Below are 16,635 nucleotides of genomic sequence, written 5' to 3' on the forward strand. Positions count from 1 at the left end.
CTGAGGCCTCCAGTGTCTGGACACGGCCAGGGTTGTGCAGAGGCCTCATGCACTGCACTTGTGGGGACAGTTACTGGCCACCTAGGGCACTGCCACCTGCTCCCAGCCCAGCAGGAAAGCTGTCCTGGATGAAAGGCCTACAGGTCAGCATCAGATCATGGAGGAGGAGTGCCAGGCTGACCCACCCTTCCCTAAGTCTCCCCTCTCCAGCCTTTGGGTCATGAGGAGCTCCCATCTGAAGGAGGCCTGATGTCCCTGTGCCCAGGCCTGATGTCCCTGCATGTCACCTTCCGACAGCAGTGACTGAGCTGAGCTGACCGTGTTCGTGATTCTGGTGAAGGCACAGTCCCTGTTTCACAGAGGCCACCTCCTCTCTCACCGCCTTCTCCTTCCTTTTTTTACCTTTTAGTTTCTAATCCCAGTCGCTCTTCCACTGTGTCCAAAGCAATTATTCCTTTTGCTGCCACCATTTGAGAGGTCTCTGTGTCCCCAGGGTGTGGGAGTGGCCCAGCTCAGGAAACGCCCTTTCTCCATCCCCTTCTCTCTGACTTCTTGTGTCCTCACTACCTTCCTCTGGCTCCTTGGGGCACTGGGGACAAACATGACCTTCACCTTCTCATGGCAGAGAACTACCCGCTCCACGCCTCTCACACAGGCACATGCCACCATCAGCTCACTTCCAATCTCTAAGCCCCTCAAACAGAGCTGGCACCCAGTTTCCTGGAGAAAGCTCGAGGTAGCAGGGAGGGCTGATCAGTCCCCTCCAGTCAGCTTCCTCCCTGGATAGCACCTTCTCCTACTCTTTCCAGGTAGCAGGGGCCAGGGCCAAGCTGCAGGGAGGCGCCTGGAGATTTGGGGGGGTGGGGGAGCTTGGGTCTCCTGGAGGGGGAGTGGGGCATTGGATAGGGGCCCAGCGCCTCTGTCTGTGCTGGTGGCAGCGGGCCAGCCTGGGGAGTGAGACGCTGCCCGCAGCCCAACCAGGGAAATGTGACTTCCCGCGAGTGAAGCGGACTGTGCAGTGTGGAAATTGGCTCATTCTGGTCCAGGGGCTGTTGTGGAGTCGGGGGCTGGGCCGCGGGAGGCCGGGAGCAGCCAAGTGCTGAGAGCTCATTAGGGATAAATCAAACCAATGCCACCATGGAGCTAGCACCCCACTGCACCAAGACCCCCACTCCCCTCCTCCCCCCAGCCCAGGCCCACGTGCCACAGTCACACAGATGCCGCCCCGAAATCCGAAATCCGGAGGGGCTGCCTGGGATGGGAGATGAGCACATTTACAAATAAATGTCTGTACGTTGGTTTTGTGTTTGTCTGGGAGGGGGAGCACTGATAGGCAGCACAGGCCTGGCTGGGGACCTGGCTGGGGCCTCAGCTTCTGGCTTCTTCATCTCTCCACCAATGGCAAGCCGCCTTTGCATGCCCTCCGCCTCCTGGGGGCCACATTGTCCCCGTACATGTACCCCAATCTACCAACCACGCAGGGACCTCAGTGCAGCAGGAAAGAAACTCTCCGTAAGGGATGAGGTCCGTCTGACTGGAAACTCATCTCCCACCAAAGGGAAAAAGAGAAAGGCACGAAGGGAGGAAGCAGCCAGGACCTGCAGGATGAGGGCGGCTGCTCTGCTAGCCCCTCCAGGGGCCGAGCTGGGGGGGGTCACTGGAGCCTGTTAGTTATTGTCATCAGAACCAGCCCTGGTCATCAGGTCATCTGCCTTATCCCCAACCCCTTTGCTAAAGAGCTTGGGCCTGGGGTGTTGCCTCCCCACTGACAATTCCTGGGGACCCTGTTTCCTCAGCTGTGAAATACCAGGCTTGCGCCAGGATGATGTCCAGTCCTAACACTGATCCCACAGTCACCTGTGTCAGGGAAAGGTGATCAGCCTCATCTGACTGGGTCAGGCGTGAAGCCCTCTTCCTCCCAAAGCCCCAGGTAATTTTCCGCTAAACACCACGGGCAAACCACGTTCTCACATTTGGCATCCGGTCCCTGGGCTACAGTGGGGGCCCTGGGGTCCTGTCTCAGCTCATTGAGCTATAGCAGGCGTCCTAAGGTGGCCAGGCTGGGGCAGAGCCGGGGCTCACCAGCCACGGTTAATACAGGCTGGGCAGGAGAAGTCACCCTCATTCATTCGAAAGCCTTTCACGTTCCACCTACTATGTGCCAGACCCTGTGACAGGCACCTAGGAGATAAGGTGAATCCAGCTGGATTACACCCCTCACAAAAAGCAAAAAAAACTAAAAACCGGCAGAGCTTAGATGTGAGGCTTTCATGACAGTCACTTGCAGAGCCAGGTGGGAAAGCCACGATGGGCACAGAGGAGTGAGGTGTGTGCCCTGGGGGCTGTGTGCACATCCCTCGCCTTTGTTGGACCCCTGTCTCCTCCAAGAAGCAGCCGCTGGGGACCAACTGCAGACCCTAAACCTGGGGCTTGAAGTGGGACCCTCTTCCTGGGAAAGGGTTTTTCTCCTGTGTTTCTGTGTCCCAGGGAGCCATGAGGACGGTGCTAGGCAAGCAGACACAAAATGTGTGCGTCCTTTTCCAGCCCTCCAGCCTGGGCCCCCAGACAAGAACTGCTCATTGTTTTGACAGTGGGCGGGGTTGGGGGACGGGGCCTCAAACCACATCAGAAGCTGCCCCTCCCTGCTTGGTGGTGTCTGGTATCTCTTTTCCCATTTCACCAGCCCCCTCACCAGGCTGGGGCCAGCCCAGCTCTCTGACCACAGGTCCAAGGAGCTGGAGGCAAGAGAGGACGGTCCTGGGTGGAGAGGGCAGGGAAGAAGCTGAATTCTAGGTTTTGGCTCTTCCTCCCCATAAGTTCCGGCTCAGGGGTGGTGACAATGGTGGGGCTTTGGGGACAAACCTCCCCTGCCTGACCCCTTACCCATCTACTTTCCTCCAGTTCCACTTGGAGGGAGGAGGGAGGGCCTGCAGGGGTGGAAACACGATGGAGGGGAGCAGGAGACTTCTCGGGCAGTCAGCTGCGTGGGGAGTAAGGGCGGCGAAGTGAGGTTGGGCTGGGGGTGGCCCACCCAGGCCAGGGCTCAGGGCCCGTCTGAGCATGTCGCCTGCTGAGCAACGAGGTGGGGGAGGGCAGGGCGGGGAGGTGAATAAATAATAGGAAATAAAACTTCATGGAGCAGAAAATAAAAGGCAGATTATACAGATGTGGCAATTTGAAGGATCATTGCCTCTGTCCTCTTTTTAACTACCGCATCTGGAGTTCTGCAGCAGCTTCTCCTCTCCCTCCCTCTGCCTGGTCCCTGCCTGGCTGGAGGCCCCCACAGCGCCAAGGCACGCTTGGGGACAACACCTCCAAGGGCTCAGCCGCTGGCATCTCCTGACACCACGTGCTGCTGCCAGGCCCCAGACGGGCCTGCGGGCCGGGCGGTGGGTGTTTCAGGTGAAGTGTGAGTGAGTGTGGCTGTGGGTACTTGTGGCAGGAAGGGGCGTGTGAGAGAGCAATGCAGGTGAGGCCACAGTTGGTCCTGGACACGGGCAGCGTGTGTCGGCCAGAGTGAGGTGGGCGGAGGGTGGCCATTGCTCAGGGATTTGGATGAGGCCCAGCTGGAGGGCTACACCTCTGTATCTTTGTGCAGCCAGCTCCTTTCTCGTCTTCACCAGAACTCATTTGTTAAGCCTCAGTGTGACACCGTGCCAGGCGCTGTACAAACAGACATGGTCCTTGCGCTTTAGGAATGTCCCTCCTAGGACACACACACACATTGACATTCTGTTTATGTTATCGTAAATATTAATGCATTCCCCACGTTATTCCATAGGGAGTTTGGGACAGCTCACAGGGAGCGCAGTAAATCAGCAAAGTACAAACAGGAGACAGAGCCTCAGGACCGAAGTGACACAGTGTGGGGACTGCACATGGGCCCTGAGTCTCGGTGGCCAGGTGAAAGGGCTGTCCGGTTGCGGGCTCTTTTGCTGGATGAGGGAGTCCTTGATTCTCTGTGCATGTACCTCCCAACCCTGTGCCTGTCACACCAGATGGGGACAAAGAGATCAGAGAACAGAAGGCCTGTCTGGCTCCAGTGTCCTCACCGTCCTGGTGTGCTGTCTGTCAAAGTGGTAGGCGAGCTGTCACAGAATCAGTACAGACAGGGGTTGGGAGGAGACGCCACCTAGCTCAGACTTAGGTGTCATAAGTAACATCTGTCCAGAAATTGATTATTTCCAGGAGGATTTATTGAGGGGCCAAGTCCTGCAGGCATTTATAACTGCGCGTCTGAGAGTCAGAGCAGAGATGGGATGGAAGGCTCAGTTTAGGAGAGTCCCGCGCAGCTTCCCAGCGCCTTGCAGGCAGCCAGACCTGTGGGTCTGAGAGCAAAGACAGAAAACAAACATGCAGGACAGAAGTGCTGGGGACTGGGGAGGACCAAGCTTGAGGCTCATGGTTTTCAAGTCGAGGTGTCAGGTCCCGAACACAGCCCTGGCGATGTAGTGGAAACCAGCCTGACTCTTCTCCTGGGAAATGGGAAAAGGAGTTACAGACTTGGTGTGATAGATAGTAACTGGGAGGAGGGCTCAAGGAAGGCTTCCTGGAGGAGGCCTCTGGATGTCTGTGGCTTCTCCCCTTCCCGCTCCTAGTAGGACTCAGAATTTCTCCACAGCTGGTCCCAGTCCCTATCCTTCGATGGTTTTGTCTCCTCCCCACCCTACTCCCATCTCAGAAGATGGGCTCTGACTGGCTGAAGCCCTTGGCCCTAGTGATTGGCTCAGAGATGGGCACATGGCCCACGGTAGGCTGCTCAAAAAACTGTTCCTGGATGTGCGTCTGCAATCCCGATGGAGCAGATATTGTCTGTGTGCTGGATTTGTGCCCAGAAGAGGGGGTCTTGGGAGCTGCTGGGCTATCTTGGACCAGGAGGCGGCTCCTGCCTCATTGGCCTAGGAGCCCTGGGGTAAGTAAGCCTCACTTGCACGCAGTTTGTCTTGTTACTGGAACCAATCAAGGTCCTTTCCTGCTAAAGCCCATCTGAGTTGAGACTTGTGACTTGAGTACAGACACCAGACTGGAAGAGGACTCACATGTCCGAGGGTGGAGCCCAAGCCAAGGTCCAGAGGCTGTGTGCTGCCAGCTGGCCTGCCCATTTTCCTCCCGCGCCCGCATTGTTCCTGGACGTTTACATGCACAGCTCTACCTAATACTCCAAGGGCCCTGTGACATAAGCAGTGTTATCATTCCCTTTCACAGAGAAAAGCAAACTGCAGCACAGGAGGCTAAGTAACTGGCCAGATGTAAGGGACAGCGGGGACCGCTCCCAGGCCATCAACTCCAGGGCCCGCTGCCGAGGCCACATCACACTAGTCTTGTGCAGCTCAGACAGCTCATGTGGCCGATAGGGCCGAAGGTCACCAAGAGGGGATGGGCTGAGGGCTGAGAAGACACTGGATCTGATGATGAAAGTTCGTCAGTGGCCCCTCTCTGGTGGTGGCATTTTAGGGAGGGTCTGGCGGAAGCCAGTTTGCAAGGTATGAGCAGGAGCCAGGAGTTAGGTGAGGGAAGGAGACAGCTGGAAAGACCACCTTTCCCTTCATGGTGGTGACACCTGAAGGCATTCACAAAGCAAGATAATGAAGGGGGTACACAGTAGGCCCATGGACACAGCCGGGACCCCTGAGGGACACAGACTTGGCAGCAGAGCAGGCAGGCTGAGTCTCAGCAACGCAGATAGGTGCAGGCAGGAGGAGGGATGAGAAACAGACAGGTAAAGGTACAAGCCCTTGCTAACGGTGAGGGCATGGGCACCAGGAAGGGCTGGAGGCAGAGGGCAGGGGGAGGAGTGATCGCAGGGAGCCTGGCCTTCAGGAAACCTCTTAGAGCGAGCACCTGGAGGACAGGGCGGAGGCGGGCCAGGTGTGGGATTGCCAGCTTATCCTGAGGTTCCAAGCCACTGTCTCTTTCCCCTTTTCATTTTTTTTATTTTTACTTATAGAAGAGTTGCACTAAGAGCATAGATGCTCTCCAGCCACATTCAGAACCAACCCTGAGCTGCATGCGAGGTCCCTTCCCATTTGGCCTCAGCCCCCCTCATCGCCTCCCTCCACCCTGCAGCCCAGCTCCTTCCAACTCGGACACACCCCACCTGTTGTCTGCATCTGAGTCTGAGCCCCCAGAGGATGCACCCAGGCCTGGGCCTTAGTGACCGGCTACTCTTCCCTGGTGCCTGGCAAATAACAGACAAATGCTGCCATCAGCACAAAGCCAGCCCGAGCAGGAAAGGTAATGGTGAGCGGCATAGGGCCCTGGATCCCAAGCTCATCTCCAAAACCTGTGCTGTCCGCTCCTGCAGTGATGGACCAACCCATAGCCCGTAGGAAAGGGGGTGGGGAGGCAAGCAGGTCAGATCTAGGCCTGTGGGTCTGACCTGCCCCACACCCAGGATTGGGGCTATTTTCTCTTTCGTAGATAACCTGGGACAATTCTGTGGGAGCTTCCAGCCTCGCCCCATAAGGCTCCAGAAACTTTTTTGCTTTCATCTGCATGAAGATGCTAAAGTCCCTCCCTCTGTGTGGTAGAGACGTGTCCGGATGTGGCAGGCCGGGCCTAGGCCACTCCTGGTTCTAGCGATGTCGGGACAGCCTGACCTGCGCCCAGGGAGCCCAGGAGGCAGCGGGACACCTGGGCCTCTCTGAGCTAGAAAGATGCAAGCCCGCCACCCAGTGGCCACCTGTCATAACTGCAGCACAACAACACAGTCTGCCAGCCTAGGCTGCAGGCTCAGCAGGGCGCCTGGCAGCCACCATCCCTGGCGCTGCAGGCCTCGCATGCCCAGATGAAGAGAGGTGCCAGTCGTACATGAGCAAAGAAGCATCGAGTGTTACACATGCACGCATGCACACAAACCTCTGGCTTTATTCCAGTTTTACAAATAAGGCTACGTGGCCAGTGGGGGCCAATAACTCACCCAAGGCCACCGAGAGGTAAGCATCAGTCCTGGGCCAAGTCACGTCCACCTCAGTAGTGCAGTCGGTTGCTGCTGGGCTGTTACGTGAACTGCACACACAGCTACCCAGGAGGCCCTAGGAGCGCATGCCCTGCCCTGGACCCAGACCACAGACCAAAGCCCTGGGCACAGGTAGGAACATGTCTTTAGCTTGCCGTCCCAGCAAAATGAGTGTGCCTGTGTGCCAACAGCTGGGAAACAGAGGGCAGCACTGTCACCTCTGGTGTGTCAGGGACATGTTCCGTTCATTTTTGGGTCCCCTAATACTGGCCCATGAAAAGTGGCCAAGATTTGTGAAATAACTCAATGAAGGAGTGGGTGAATAAATGATTCTGAGGTCCCCTCCAGCTTTGACAGTCTGTGTCACTCCTGCACACGAACAGTGCTCTACACACATGCATACACACACACACACACATACATGCAGACACACGTGTGCCCGCAGGGCACAGGGAAGGCAGCCTGCTCCCTGCAGGCGGCCCCAGCTGCCCGATCCTCCCCTCCCCACACACTCGTGCACACTTCCTCTTTCACGGCTCTGTATTTATTACATACCCATTGGGTGCATTGCGCAGCCCCAGTCCCTGGTCAGACACCTCTCACGTCCCCCAAGGGCCAGACCCTCTTGGTGGAGTTCCAGGTCCCAGGGCTGGTTACAAGCAAGGACGGGAGGAGGGCCGGCAGGAAAGCTGCAGAGGCAGTGCATCAGCCAGCAGGCGGCAGGTGGGCAGCAGAGAGGCCCCACTTGGCGGGCAGCCTGCAGGCACACTTGGGTGAACAGAAACAATGGTGGCTGCTCCTCAGTCCAGCCTCCTTCCCACAGGCACAGCCTCAGATCCAAGTGTCCTGAATGCCATCCCCCTCCACAGTACGCCCAGTTGGGAGCAGCCAGAGGGCAGCTCAAGGGGACTTCCCGCCTGGGGAGGGCAGGAGGGAAGGGGCCCCCAGGGGGCCTGGTGGCCTTGAGGAATGGAGCTTTAAGGGATGGGGTGTGTGGGAGGGGGTCTGGGCCTCCCCAGGGGTCTGAATCTCCATTCTGGCTCTGGGGACACAAAGGCCCCTTGTTCTAGGGCTTCCTGCAGAGCTCTGGAGCCCCCACCTTTCAGCTTTTGGCTCTGCTCTGTTGATTGGCAATTGGGCATGGGAGGTAGGGCCTCTCCCATTTGCTGCTGGCACGCAGGGACCATGGTAGTTCAGAAGAGGAAACAAAGGCCCAGGTCCCAGCTCAGCCTCACTGGGTCCTGCCGAGAAAGCTGTCCCCTCCATGGGAAGCCTGAGTGACGCTGCTCCCTCAGCCACAAGAGGCTGGCTGTGGTCTTCCAGGGCCTCGCCCAGAAGGTCACCTGATTCCCAGAGCAAGACCGTCCTCGTGGCCGCTGATGCCCAGGCTCTCCTGGAAGCTCAGGGCCCACTATGCTGAGTCTCAAACAAGTGCCGAGCTGCCCCCAGGCCCAGGAACCAGGGCCACTCTGGATTCTAGACGGGTGGAGGGTGACATGGGCAAACTCCAGGAGTGCAACCAAATCCTTGACTTCCCTCCCACCTCGGGAGTGTCCAGGGCCTGGGGCAGCCGAGGACCTGCCATGGAGGGCGCAGGCACAGCAGTATCTGGAAAGCTCAGAGCAGGAAGCTGCCCTTCAGCAGGGAGGGAGGGGCCTCGCCTCACCCTGGGCCCCTGACGGGCTCCCCACAGGGTTCATCCCAGGTGTGCACCAGCGCAGAGCCAGTCTGTGCGGTGACTGCCTCACAGCTGATGGCGGTTCCGCTTGGGGATGATCTTCCGGTAGGTCCGACGCTCTGAGATGTTGCGCTTCACCTTGGCTGTGGTGGGGGCCTCGTCCTGCTGCAGGGACGGGCTGGAGTGGGATTTCTTCAGGCTGGGTTTGGGTTCCTGCATGCCTCCAGTTTCCCTCCCTAGCTGCTCCTCCCACAGGTCCAGGTCATCCGAGGGGCAATGTAGACGGGCCACCAGCAGCTGCACATACATCTCATAGCGAGTTTTCTGCAACACAGGCACCCCCACCTTAGCACCACCTGGCTCCAGGAGGGGAGGAGGCTGGAGTTGAGAGGGACAGATAGCTCAGGTGCACAGGGAGCTATGGCGATAAGGACTTCTGCAGAAAGAAAGCTGGATCGACGGCTAGTGTCTGTGTTGTGCCTGAGCAAACAGCTTCTACAGAACACAGCAAGGTGTGTCACAGACCTGCTGCCCCTGGACAGGATTATAATATGAGCAGCCCACATGGCGTAGTGCTGGAACTACTGTGTTACCCTGAAACGAAGACCTAACCGGAAAATAAACCCTAGCATGATTTTTCAGGATGCTCGTAATATAAAATAAGCCCTACTGTATTTCCCCGAAAATAAGACTGGGTCTTATATTAATTTTTGCTCCAAAAGACGCATTAGGGGTTATTTTATATTACGAGCATTCTGAAAAATCATGCTAGGGCTTATTTTCTGGTTAGGTCTTATTTTCGGGGAAACACAGTAACAGCTCCCAGACACTGAGAGATCCATGGCCCAGCAGGCCTGAGATCTGTGCAGCACTGCGCATAGACGGCGGCTGTCTGCCCTGAACAGCATTTTGTCAACCGGCATTTGGAGAGTGTGACGAGAACTGCGCTCATCTGCTCCACACTCCGAAGGCCTCGGTCACGAGCATCCCCCAGATCTGCTTCCCAGTTTGCTCAGTGCTTTCCCTCCCTCCGTCCCACTGGGTCATCATCCCAGGCTGGGAGGTCAGGTGGGGCACAGGACAGCAACAGCCAGGAAAGGAGAGGGCAGTCCCAAGGTTCAGTGGGCACAGCCAGCAGGCAACACGGATGCTCCCTTCTCTGCCTCTGGATAGCCTCTGACCCCTCTGTTGTCACACTGCCCCTCACCTACCCCTCCTGCTCAGGTCCCAGAACGTGACTGGTGTCAGGCCAAAGCAGAACTTGAGGGGGGAATGGGGATAAAACGTCCCAGCATGGGTCACAGAGCTAATAACGGCCATTTCTTACTCAAGACTGCAAATGACTGGAGTAGCACGTAAATTTATCAGGCAGGACCACTTGTTTGATCTCTCCGTGCCTTGGTTTCCTCATCTATAAAATGAGGACCATAGTCCCTACCCCCGAGTTGTTAGATATTTTAACAAAGTAATCCAGGCAAGTAATACAGACTGTTACTATTAGATAGGCATTCGGAGAAATAATTCAGCTAAGAGTTTTTTCGTTCAACTTAGGAGGAAAAAAACTATGAAAGTAAAGTCCCTAAGAGTGTTTCAGACAAGCGGCTGCTTGTCCTCCGGAACACGAGGACACACACCCTGCGCGCACACAAGCACCTCACGCCCCAAGCGGCCCGAGAGCGCAGGTTGCAGGGCTGGGAGCGGCCACAAGGGGGAGGACGTGAGCCAGCACCTCACCTCATGCTCCAGGTATTCTTTCCGCAGGCGGTACTCCTCTAGCTCGCGGCTGCGGCCCCGCCGCTCCGGGAAGTTCCTTTGCAGATCCAGCAGGTCATCGGAGGCGGCATCCAGGCAGTTCTCGTGGGATCGATGCTGCTCCTCCTGGGAGCGGGGGAGGGGGGTTGAGGGTGGGGGACGGTGGGAGAAGCTGTCCTGACCCCTCCCCGGTTCAGCAGCCCCTACCCCCTCCCTAGGCCAGGTGCGCAGCCACGCGCTTCTGTTCTAGGTCGGTTTACACCCCGCGCCCCATCCTGTACCCTCCCGCCGTGCTGCCTCCCACCCCAAGGCCGTACCAGGGAGCTCTGGGTCGGGCCCGCGGGTAGGATCGGCCGCACGAATCTGCGCTGGGAGCCGACAGCAGCGGGGAAGGGAGGTGCTGAGTGCGTGGCCGCGGCCAAGTTGATGCGTGCGATCCAGGAACTCATCTCCTTCGCAGTGCTGCAGATGAAGAGGCCCTGGGTCCCCGGGCCCTGGAGTGGGAGCTGTCGCCGGTTCCCACCCCCCACCTCTCGTGTTCTCACAGCAGCTCAGAACCCAGAACCCTGAAGCTGGCAGAGAGGGTGACCTGTGCCGGTGGCCTTGCTCATCCACCAAAGAGGAAAATCAGGGAAGGTAACAGATTTCACATCAAATGTCAAAGCATGACAACTGCTAGTGACTGCCTGGACTGGGAGGCTGGTGTGGGCTTGCAAGGACACGGACCACAGGCAGCGTGGGCAGCGGCACCCTTCTCACTGCCCGTCTGGGGTTTGTGGTCAACTGGCAGCTCCAGCAGGGCAAGGCCAGAAGCCACCAGAGGTGAGCAGGGCTCAGGGATGGGAAGCTGGGGCTCTTCTGCTTGCTTCCCACCCCGACTCACGGTGCCTGGAAGAGGTAGAGACGCCAGTCGGCAGTCCGCAGCTGGAAGACGTGTGGCTTCTTGGTGTAGTGGGTGGCTGGTGTGGCCAGTGAGTGGTGCACCCCCACGGGCTCGTCCACCATCTGCCCCTCCAGGCCCTGGTCCTCTCCCTGCCACAGGGCACAGCGGCTCAGGAAAGAGCTGTTCATCAGCTGCCCACCCGCCCATCTGGGCGTGTACCCCCTTCCTACCTTCAAGAAGTAGAGGACCATCCCTCGAAGCAAGGTGTGGAACATCTTCCAGCCGCGCTTGCCCCATGGCGCTGCTCCAGGAGAGCACACAGGTGGGTGGGGGCACCCCACCCAGACACCCCCAGGCCCCCCACCCACCCCTCACACCAGCTCCAGCCCCCCAGCACCCAGGTGCACATAAACACACAGATGCAAAAACACACACAGTCACAAACAGGCACGGACCATAGCTCACACACAGGCAGTCATGTGGAAACCAAAACAGACTAGAACTGTTTACACCACATGTGACTTTCAGGCAGGCCGTCCCCTCTCCGGACACCCCTACCCATCCACAAGCACAGCCCTGCTCAGACATCATTCTGGTCCCTCTGCAAGATGACCTCCACTTTGTAAACCCACCCCTTGGGCTCATGCCCTTGGGCAGGAGAAGGCGGTCCCCCTGTGGTGAGCCCTGGCCTCGCTCAGGCCGGTGGAATGCTCACTCCCTGGCTGGTGTCCACCAGTCCCATTTGGGACTCCATGACTTCCCTGCTCTAAAGCCTCCAGTCTTCAGCAGTGCAGCTCTGTGCATCTCCCACCATTCTCTTTCACATACCCCATGTTTGCAGCAAACTGCCTGCTCCTCTCTGTGGGGGACGCCCTCTGCTCAACTTCCAATACCCAGACCCAGTAAGGTTCAGCCCTGATCCCACTGTTTCCCAGACGCCGTAACCATCCTGCCCCCCACATCCCACCCCAAACAAAACCCCGTTCCACGTCCCATACCTGACCTAGCTCCCAGATACCAATCAGACCCTGCCTCGCCACAGGGCTCTGAGGATAGAAACACTAGGCCCCTCTTGTGTCTGCACACGCCCCCTCCCCCAGGGCACCTTACACAGCACACGGTCACCGTCAAGGAAGGAACGTGGGCTGCCTGTCCTCGACTGTTCACACAGCAGGTGTCCCTGAGCAGTGCTGCCCCCCACACCCTCCCCACACAAAGGCCCCACACAACAGCAGACACCCACTCTTCTTGCCATCTGCGTCATGATGCATCTTTCGAGCCAGAATGCCCTGCTTGTACGTGGGCACTGTGGAGTCGTGGGCCAGCTGGAGGAAGGGGTTCCTCATCTTGCCAGCCAGGGTACTCAGCTGGGCCTCCTCGGGTCTGGCCGCATCTTCTTCATCCCTGGCCACAGAGAATCTGGCTGGGGTACTGACTGTGCAGAGGCCACCTGGAGGTGCCCACTGCCTCAGCAACCCCACCCTCTGTCTTGCTGGGGAGCCACACCCCAGGGCACCCAGGAGTCCTTTGAAGCCAACCCATCAGTTCCTGTCATGCCCCCAAGCCTCCGCCTCCAGCACCCCCAGGTGTCACCTGGGCTGTACCCACTCTGAGACTGGCCCCACCCCACTCTGAGGGGCACTGCCCAGAGTCCTGGAGGGCTGGGGAGGGCTCTCACTTACACCGCGGACTCCAGCTTCTCACTTCGGATAGACCAGTACAGGCCCTGGAACAGAAGCAAAGAGGTGGACGGAGGAGCCCAACTCCCTCTGATGGAGGGGGTCTGCTCTCCTCCCTTGAGCACGAAGGAGCCCATCTGCGCTTCCCACACACGTGACAACTTATGGAGCATTTGCTGAGCTCCAGGCACTGTGTGGGGAGCTGGAGACACAAGATGACCACAGCGGTTGTCGCCCCAGCCTGAGCTGAGTGAGGACTGAACTAGTTCTCTGAAGGGAAATGAAATCAGCCACATGCCATCCTGCTTGGAGGGAGTTGACAGAGTGGGAAGGTCTGGAAGTTCAAGGCCATTCAGGCCCAGCCCCAGAGTCTGGTTCAGTAGGTCCAGGGTGGGCACCGGGAACAGAACGTGCACACACTAACAGACCCCAGCAGACGCTTCAGTCCCTCCACCAAACAGGCCCTGTCCCTCAAGGCCATTTAGGCAGGGCCAGGCCCGAGTGGGCGTCACACCTTCAGCAGCTCCTTGGGGAAGTTCCCACCATCCTGCAGGCCATTCAGGTTGCTGATGAATTCCTGGCAGCTCATGCTCTTCCCAATGTTCTGTGGTCGTGGAGACAAGGACAGTTGGCACCCCCCAGCCAGCCAATCTGGGACCCACCCGGCCTCCCCACCCTCTCACCTGTCCGTGCAGGTCAGTGTTCAGGAGCATGATGGCGCAAGTCAAGGTGTGGACCGAGTCTGCCCCGAGTGGAGAGAAAGCTGCTGCAACCAGACCCCGCATTTCCTCTGCCCGCACTGGGTGGGGTAACCCCCAAATGCTAGGGTTCTCACAGTCCCCCAAACAAACCACAGTACCCAGGGGCCCTGTCCTCCTACCTACTGAGGAGAAGAGCCTAGGGTTGCAGTGGTGGAAGCGTCTGGAAAACTGGTACAGGACTCGCTCCCGCTCCTGGGTCTCCCCACTGAGCACCAGGGCCTGGAGGAAGCCCCTGCACGGAGGCCAGAGTCAGGCCGCGGTGGGCTGCTAGCCCAGTCACCCGCAGCCAACCCCAGAGAGAGCAGAGCGCTACCGCTACCGGAGGGCATGGCCCAAGCCCACCCCCCACTCCCCAGAGGGCGGAGCATAACTGGAGGGTGAGGCCTAGGCCCACAGCCCACCCCCAGAGGGCAGAGCATTACCGGAGGGCACGGTCCAGGCTCTGACCTCCAAACTGGAAGAAGGACAGGTACTCTTGAGCCACAGCCCTGCTGTGGTCATCACTGCAGAGGGAAGTGGGGTCAGGGCTGGGCTGGGGCCACAGGTACAGAGGGGCCCCAAAGTCTGCACACATCCCAAGGCCTGACAGGTGGGTCCAGGGGGCTGAGAGGGCAAGGATCAACCAGGGTCTGGTCTGCTGGGTAGGAGAGATACGTGGGATCAGGGCAGAGAGGCCAAGTCGCCAGTCCAGTGGCTGTAAGCTGGGTCAAGGGTATGAGAAGGGTGATACCAGAACAGGCATGATGGGGTAAGAGGTCAGCTGGAGGGACACAGGGATAGGGAGGGGTGGCCAGTGGAGGAAGTCTGTCCTGCCTCACCCTTGGCCTTGCTCAGGCTCAGAGACACTTACTTTTTCCGCAGGTGGGCTGCCACTTCCGACTTCCGGAAGCCCTCTAGGCGATAGAGGCGAGAGGCCAGGTCCCAGGCCAGCTTGTTGGTCCCGATGCCATTAGCCAGCTTGTCTCCAGCCTGTGGCCTCTGGCCTTCCTCTGGGGGCTGCACGTGGGACATGGGGCTCTCAGGAAGCCTGGGAAAGTCCATCGGTGTCATCAGACTCCCACTTGGATGGACATGAAAGGGTTCTTGGTCAAGTCGTGGAGCGGCCCTCAGGGTACCTGCCTGCCCGTCCCCGCCCTCCAGCTCCAGCCCTCACTGCTAGATCTGGAGCCGAGAAAGGCATGTGGAGGAGGCAAGAATGGGAAGTTAGACGAGCTTCAGGTGGCTTCCAGCCTTTCCCTTCTGTACTGTGGTAAAGGGCCTTACTGCGGGACACAAGTGAGCTGGCGAGCCCCACAGACACATGACCTCAGAAGTCCCCACGTCCCGTTTCTACTCAACCCTTCAGTTTGCCCTGTGACATCACAACCAGGCACGCTTGTCTACTGGATGCTCATTGTCCACACTGCCATAGTGAGCAATTGTGTACAGAAGCAGAAATCATAGTACGAGAATGCTCACTGACAGACTGCCCTCTCCACTTAACACATCCGGCTCTGGCCTGACGGGGTCAGTGTCCTTGCCGGTAACTTCTCACTGCGTCCTGAGACTCAGACACACCCAGCAAGGCAGAGCAAACATAATGGAAGCTAACTGAACAGCAAAATTACAAATCTTGTTTAAAAAGTCCCTACGATTTCACGAAGTCCATGAAAGTGATGCGGTGAGACCAGGAACCACCTGGAAAGCCAGCTAGGGGAGGAGCTGGGGCACACATCCAGTGAGCAATGGAGAGCGGGATGTGAGGATGACACATGCATCCCCTCGAGAGAGAACTGTCTGGGTGATCAGCTGACGAAGCCCTGAAACACTTTTACAAAAATGACCTTGTCGGTTAGTGTCGTTACTATAATGGTGTCTAGATGGAGAGGCACTTTGGGGGGAAAAGCACTAAACAAAAATAAATTGTCATGTGATTACACATTTCAAATGAGTGAACTGTACAGTATGTAAATTCATCTCAGTAAAGCTGCTATTAAAATAAAATCAGAAAGACCTTTATGATCTCACTGTGAAAGTCAAGTGTGAATGAAAGCCTCTCATTGGGCAAGCTCGTGCAAGGAAAATTAAACCTCCAATATTATATTAAATATAAGATTAAGTAAATTCATTTATAGAATATTTAGCATATCATTTACTCAAAGTATGGGTCTCATTTTAGGAGGATTTACTTATTTCATCGTGGGCTGAATTAACTTTAATTTTGGTACTACGAACACTCTGGGTCTAGATACAGAGAGACCCCTCTGATGACCCTGCCTCTGAACAGCTGTCTCCAGAGAAAACAGTTTTCCAGACGCACGAGGAGGACAGCTCTTTGATCCTGACACTGATGGGTTCTGTGCCACCAGCCAGGGACACTGCAATGGGAGTGGGGTTGACCCTGCAGTCACTGCAGCATCAGGTGACCCCTCGTCAGCCAGCCCAAGAAAGCCCCTCCCCATGTGGAGACCCCAGTGGCTGACGTTTCCATGCAGCATCTGGGGGGCAGACCTCAGCTGCTTCCCCACTTGGCCTGGTCCCACCTGTGCCCCAGACCCTATCCCTTGGTCCCAGTCAAACCCCCTTGGTGTTCTGGCTTCCTGAGATCTGAGTCAGCACCCTGGGCCCAGGCTCTGGCACGAGTTTCTCCCGGACACGTCCTCAGACTCATAGCATATGTGACCCCACGTCACAAGCTCTGACCTCCCACGCCCCACACCTATCTGGCATGACTGCCATCTCTCTGGGCACTGCCCCCGTGCTGTCCAGCCTTGGACAGGTCTCGCAGTGCCCTGCCTCGGCACACGTGTGACTGTCTGTTCTTTGGTTTCTGGTGCTTTCAAGCCCTCCCGTCTCCCTCAGAACCTTGCTGGTGGCCGGGCAGATAGCCTGGCTTAACTGACATGGGTGTGTTCAGTCCCAGTGTGCACTTATCATGCTCCTAG

The 16,635-nt window shown here is 57.6% G+C and overlaps 1 protein-coding gene across 13 annotated transcripts in view; it reads right to left on the reverse strand.

Annotated features, from left to right (window-relative positions):
* Positions 1-4,330: 4,330 nt before the first annotated feature.
* The window catches only part of PSD4 (pleckstrin and Sec7 domain containing 4), a 30,447-nt gene continuing 18,142 nt past the window's right edge, over positions 4,331-16,635 (reverse strand). For 10 of the 13 annotated variants that reach the window (XM_033100893.1, XM_033100892.1, XM_033100889.1 and 7 more), the window contains 12 exons: positions 14,562-14,771; positions 14,134-14,214; positions 13,831-13,943; positions 13,634-13,692; positions 13,465-13,554; positions 12,954-12,997; positions 12,515-12,675; positions 11,502-11,572; positions 11,272-11,420; positions 10,706-10,850; positions 10,371-10,514; positions 8,703-8,960 (listed from right to left, as the gene is read on the reverse strand). In XM_033100893.1, the coding sequence (XP_032956784.1) occupies positions 8,703-8,960; positions 10,371-10,514; positions 10,706-10,850; positions 11,272-11,420; positions 11,502-11,572; positions 12,515-12,675; positions 12,954-12,997; positions 13,465-13,554; positions 13,634-13,692; positions 13,831-13,943; positions 14,134-14,214; positions 14,562-14,771 (1,525 nt within the window). Of the gene's footprint in view, positions 4,476-6,825; positions 8,961-10,370; positions 10,515-10,705; positions 10,851-11,271; positions 11,421-11,501; positions 11,573-12,514; positions 12,676-12,953; positions 12,998-13,464; positions 13,555-13,633; positions 13,693-13,830; positions 13,944-14,133; positions 14,215-14,561; positions 14,772-16,635 lie in introns of those variants that run through there. The other 3 variants (XR_004422467.1, XM_033100891.1, XM_033100888.1) reach the window with 3 other exon arrangements.

This window comes from Rhinolophus ferrumequinum (genome assembly GCF_004115265.2).
Source record: "Rhinolophus ferrumequinum isolate MPI-CBG mRhiFer1 chromosome 13 unlocalized genomic scaffold, mRhiFer1_v1.p Super_scaffold_3, whole genome shotgun sequence".
In the NCBI taxonomy this organism is placed as follows: domain Eukaryota; kingdom Metazoa; phylum Chordata; class Mammalia; order Chiroptera; family Rhinolophidae; genus Rhinolophus; species Rhinolophus ferrumequinum.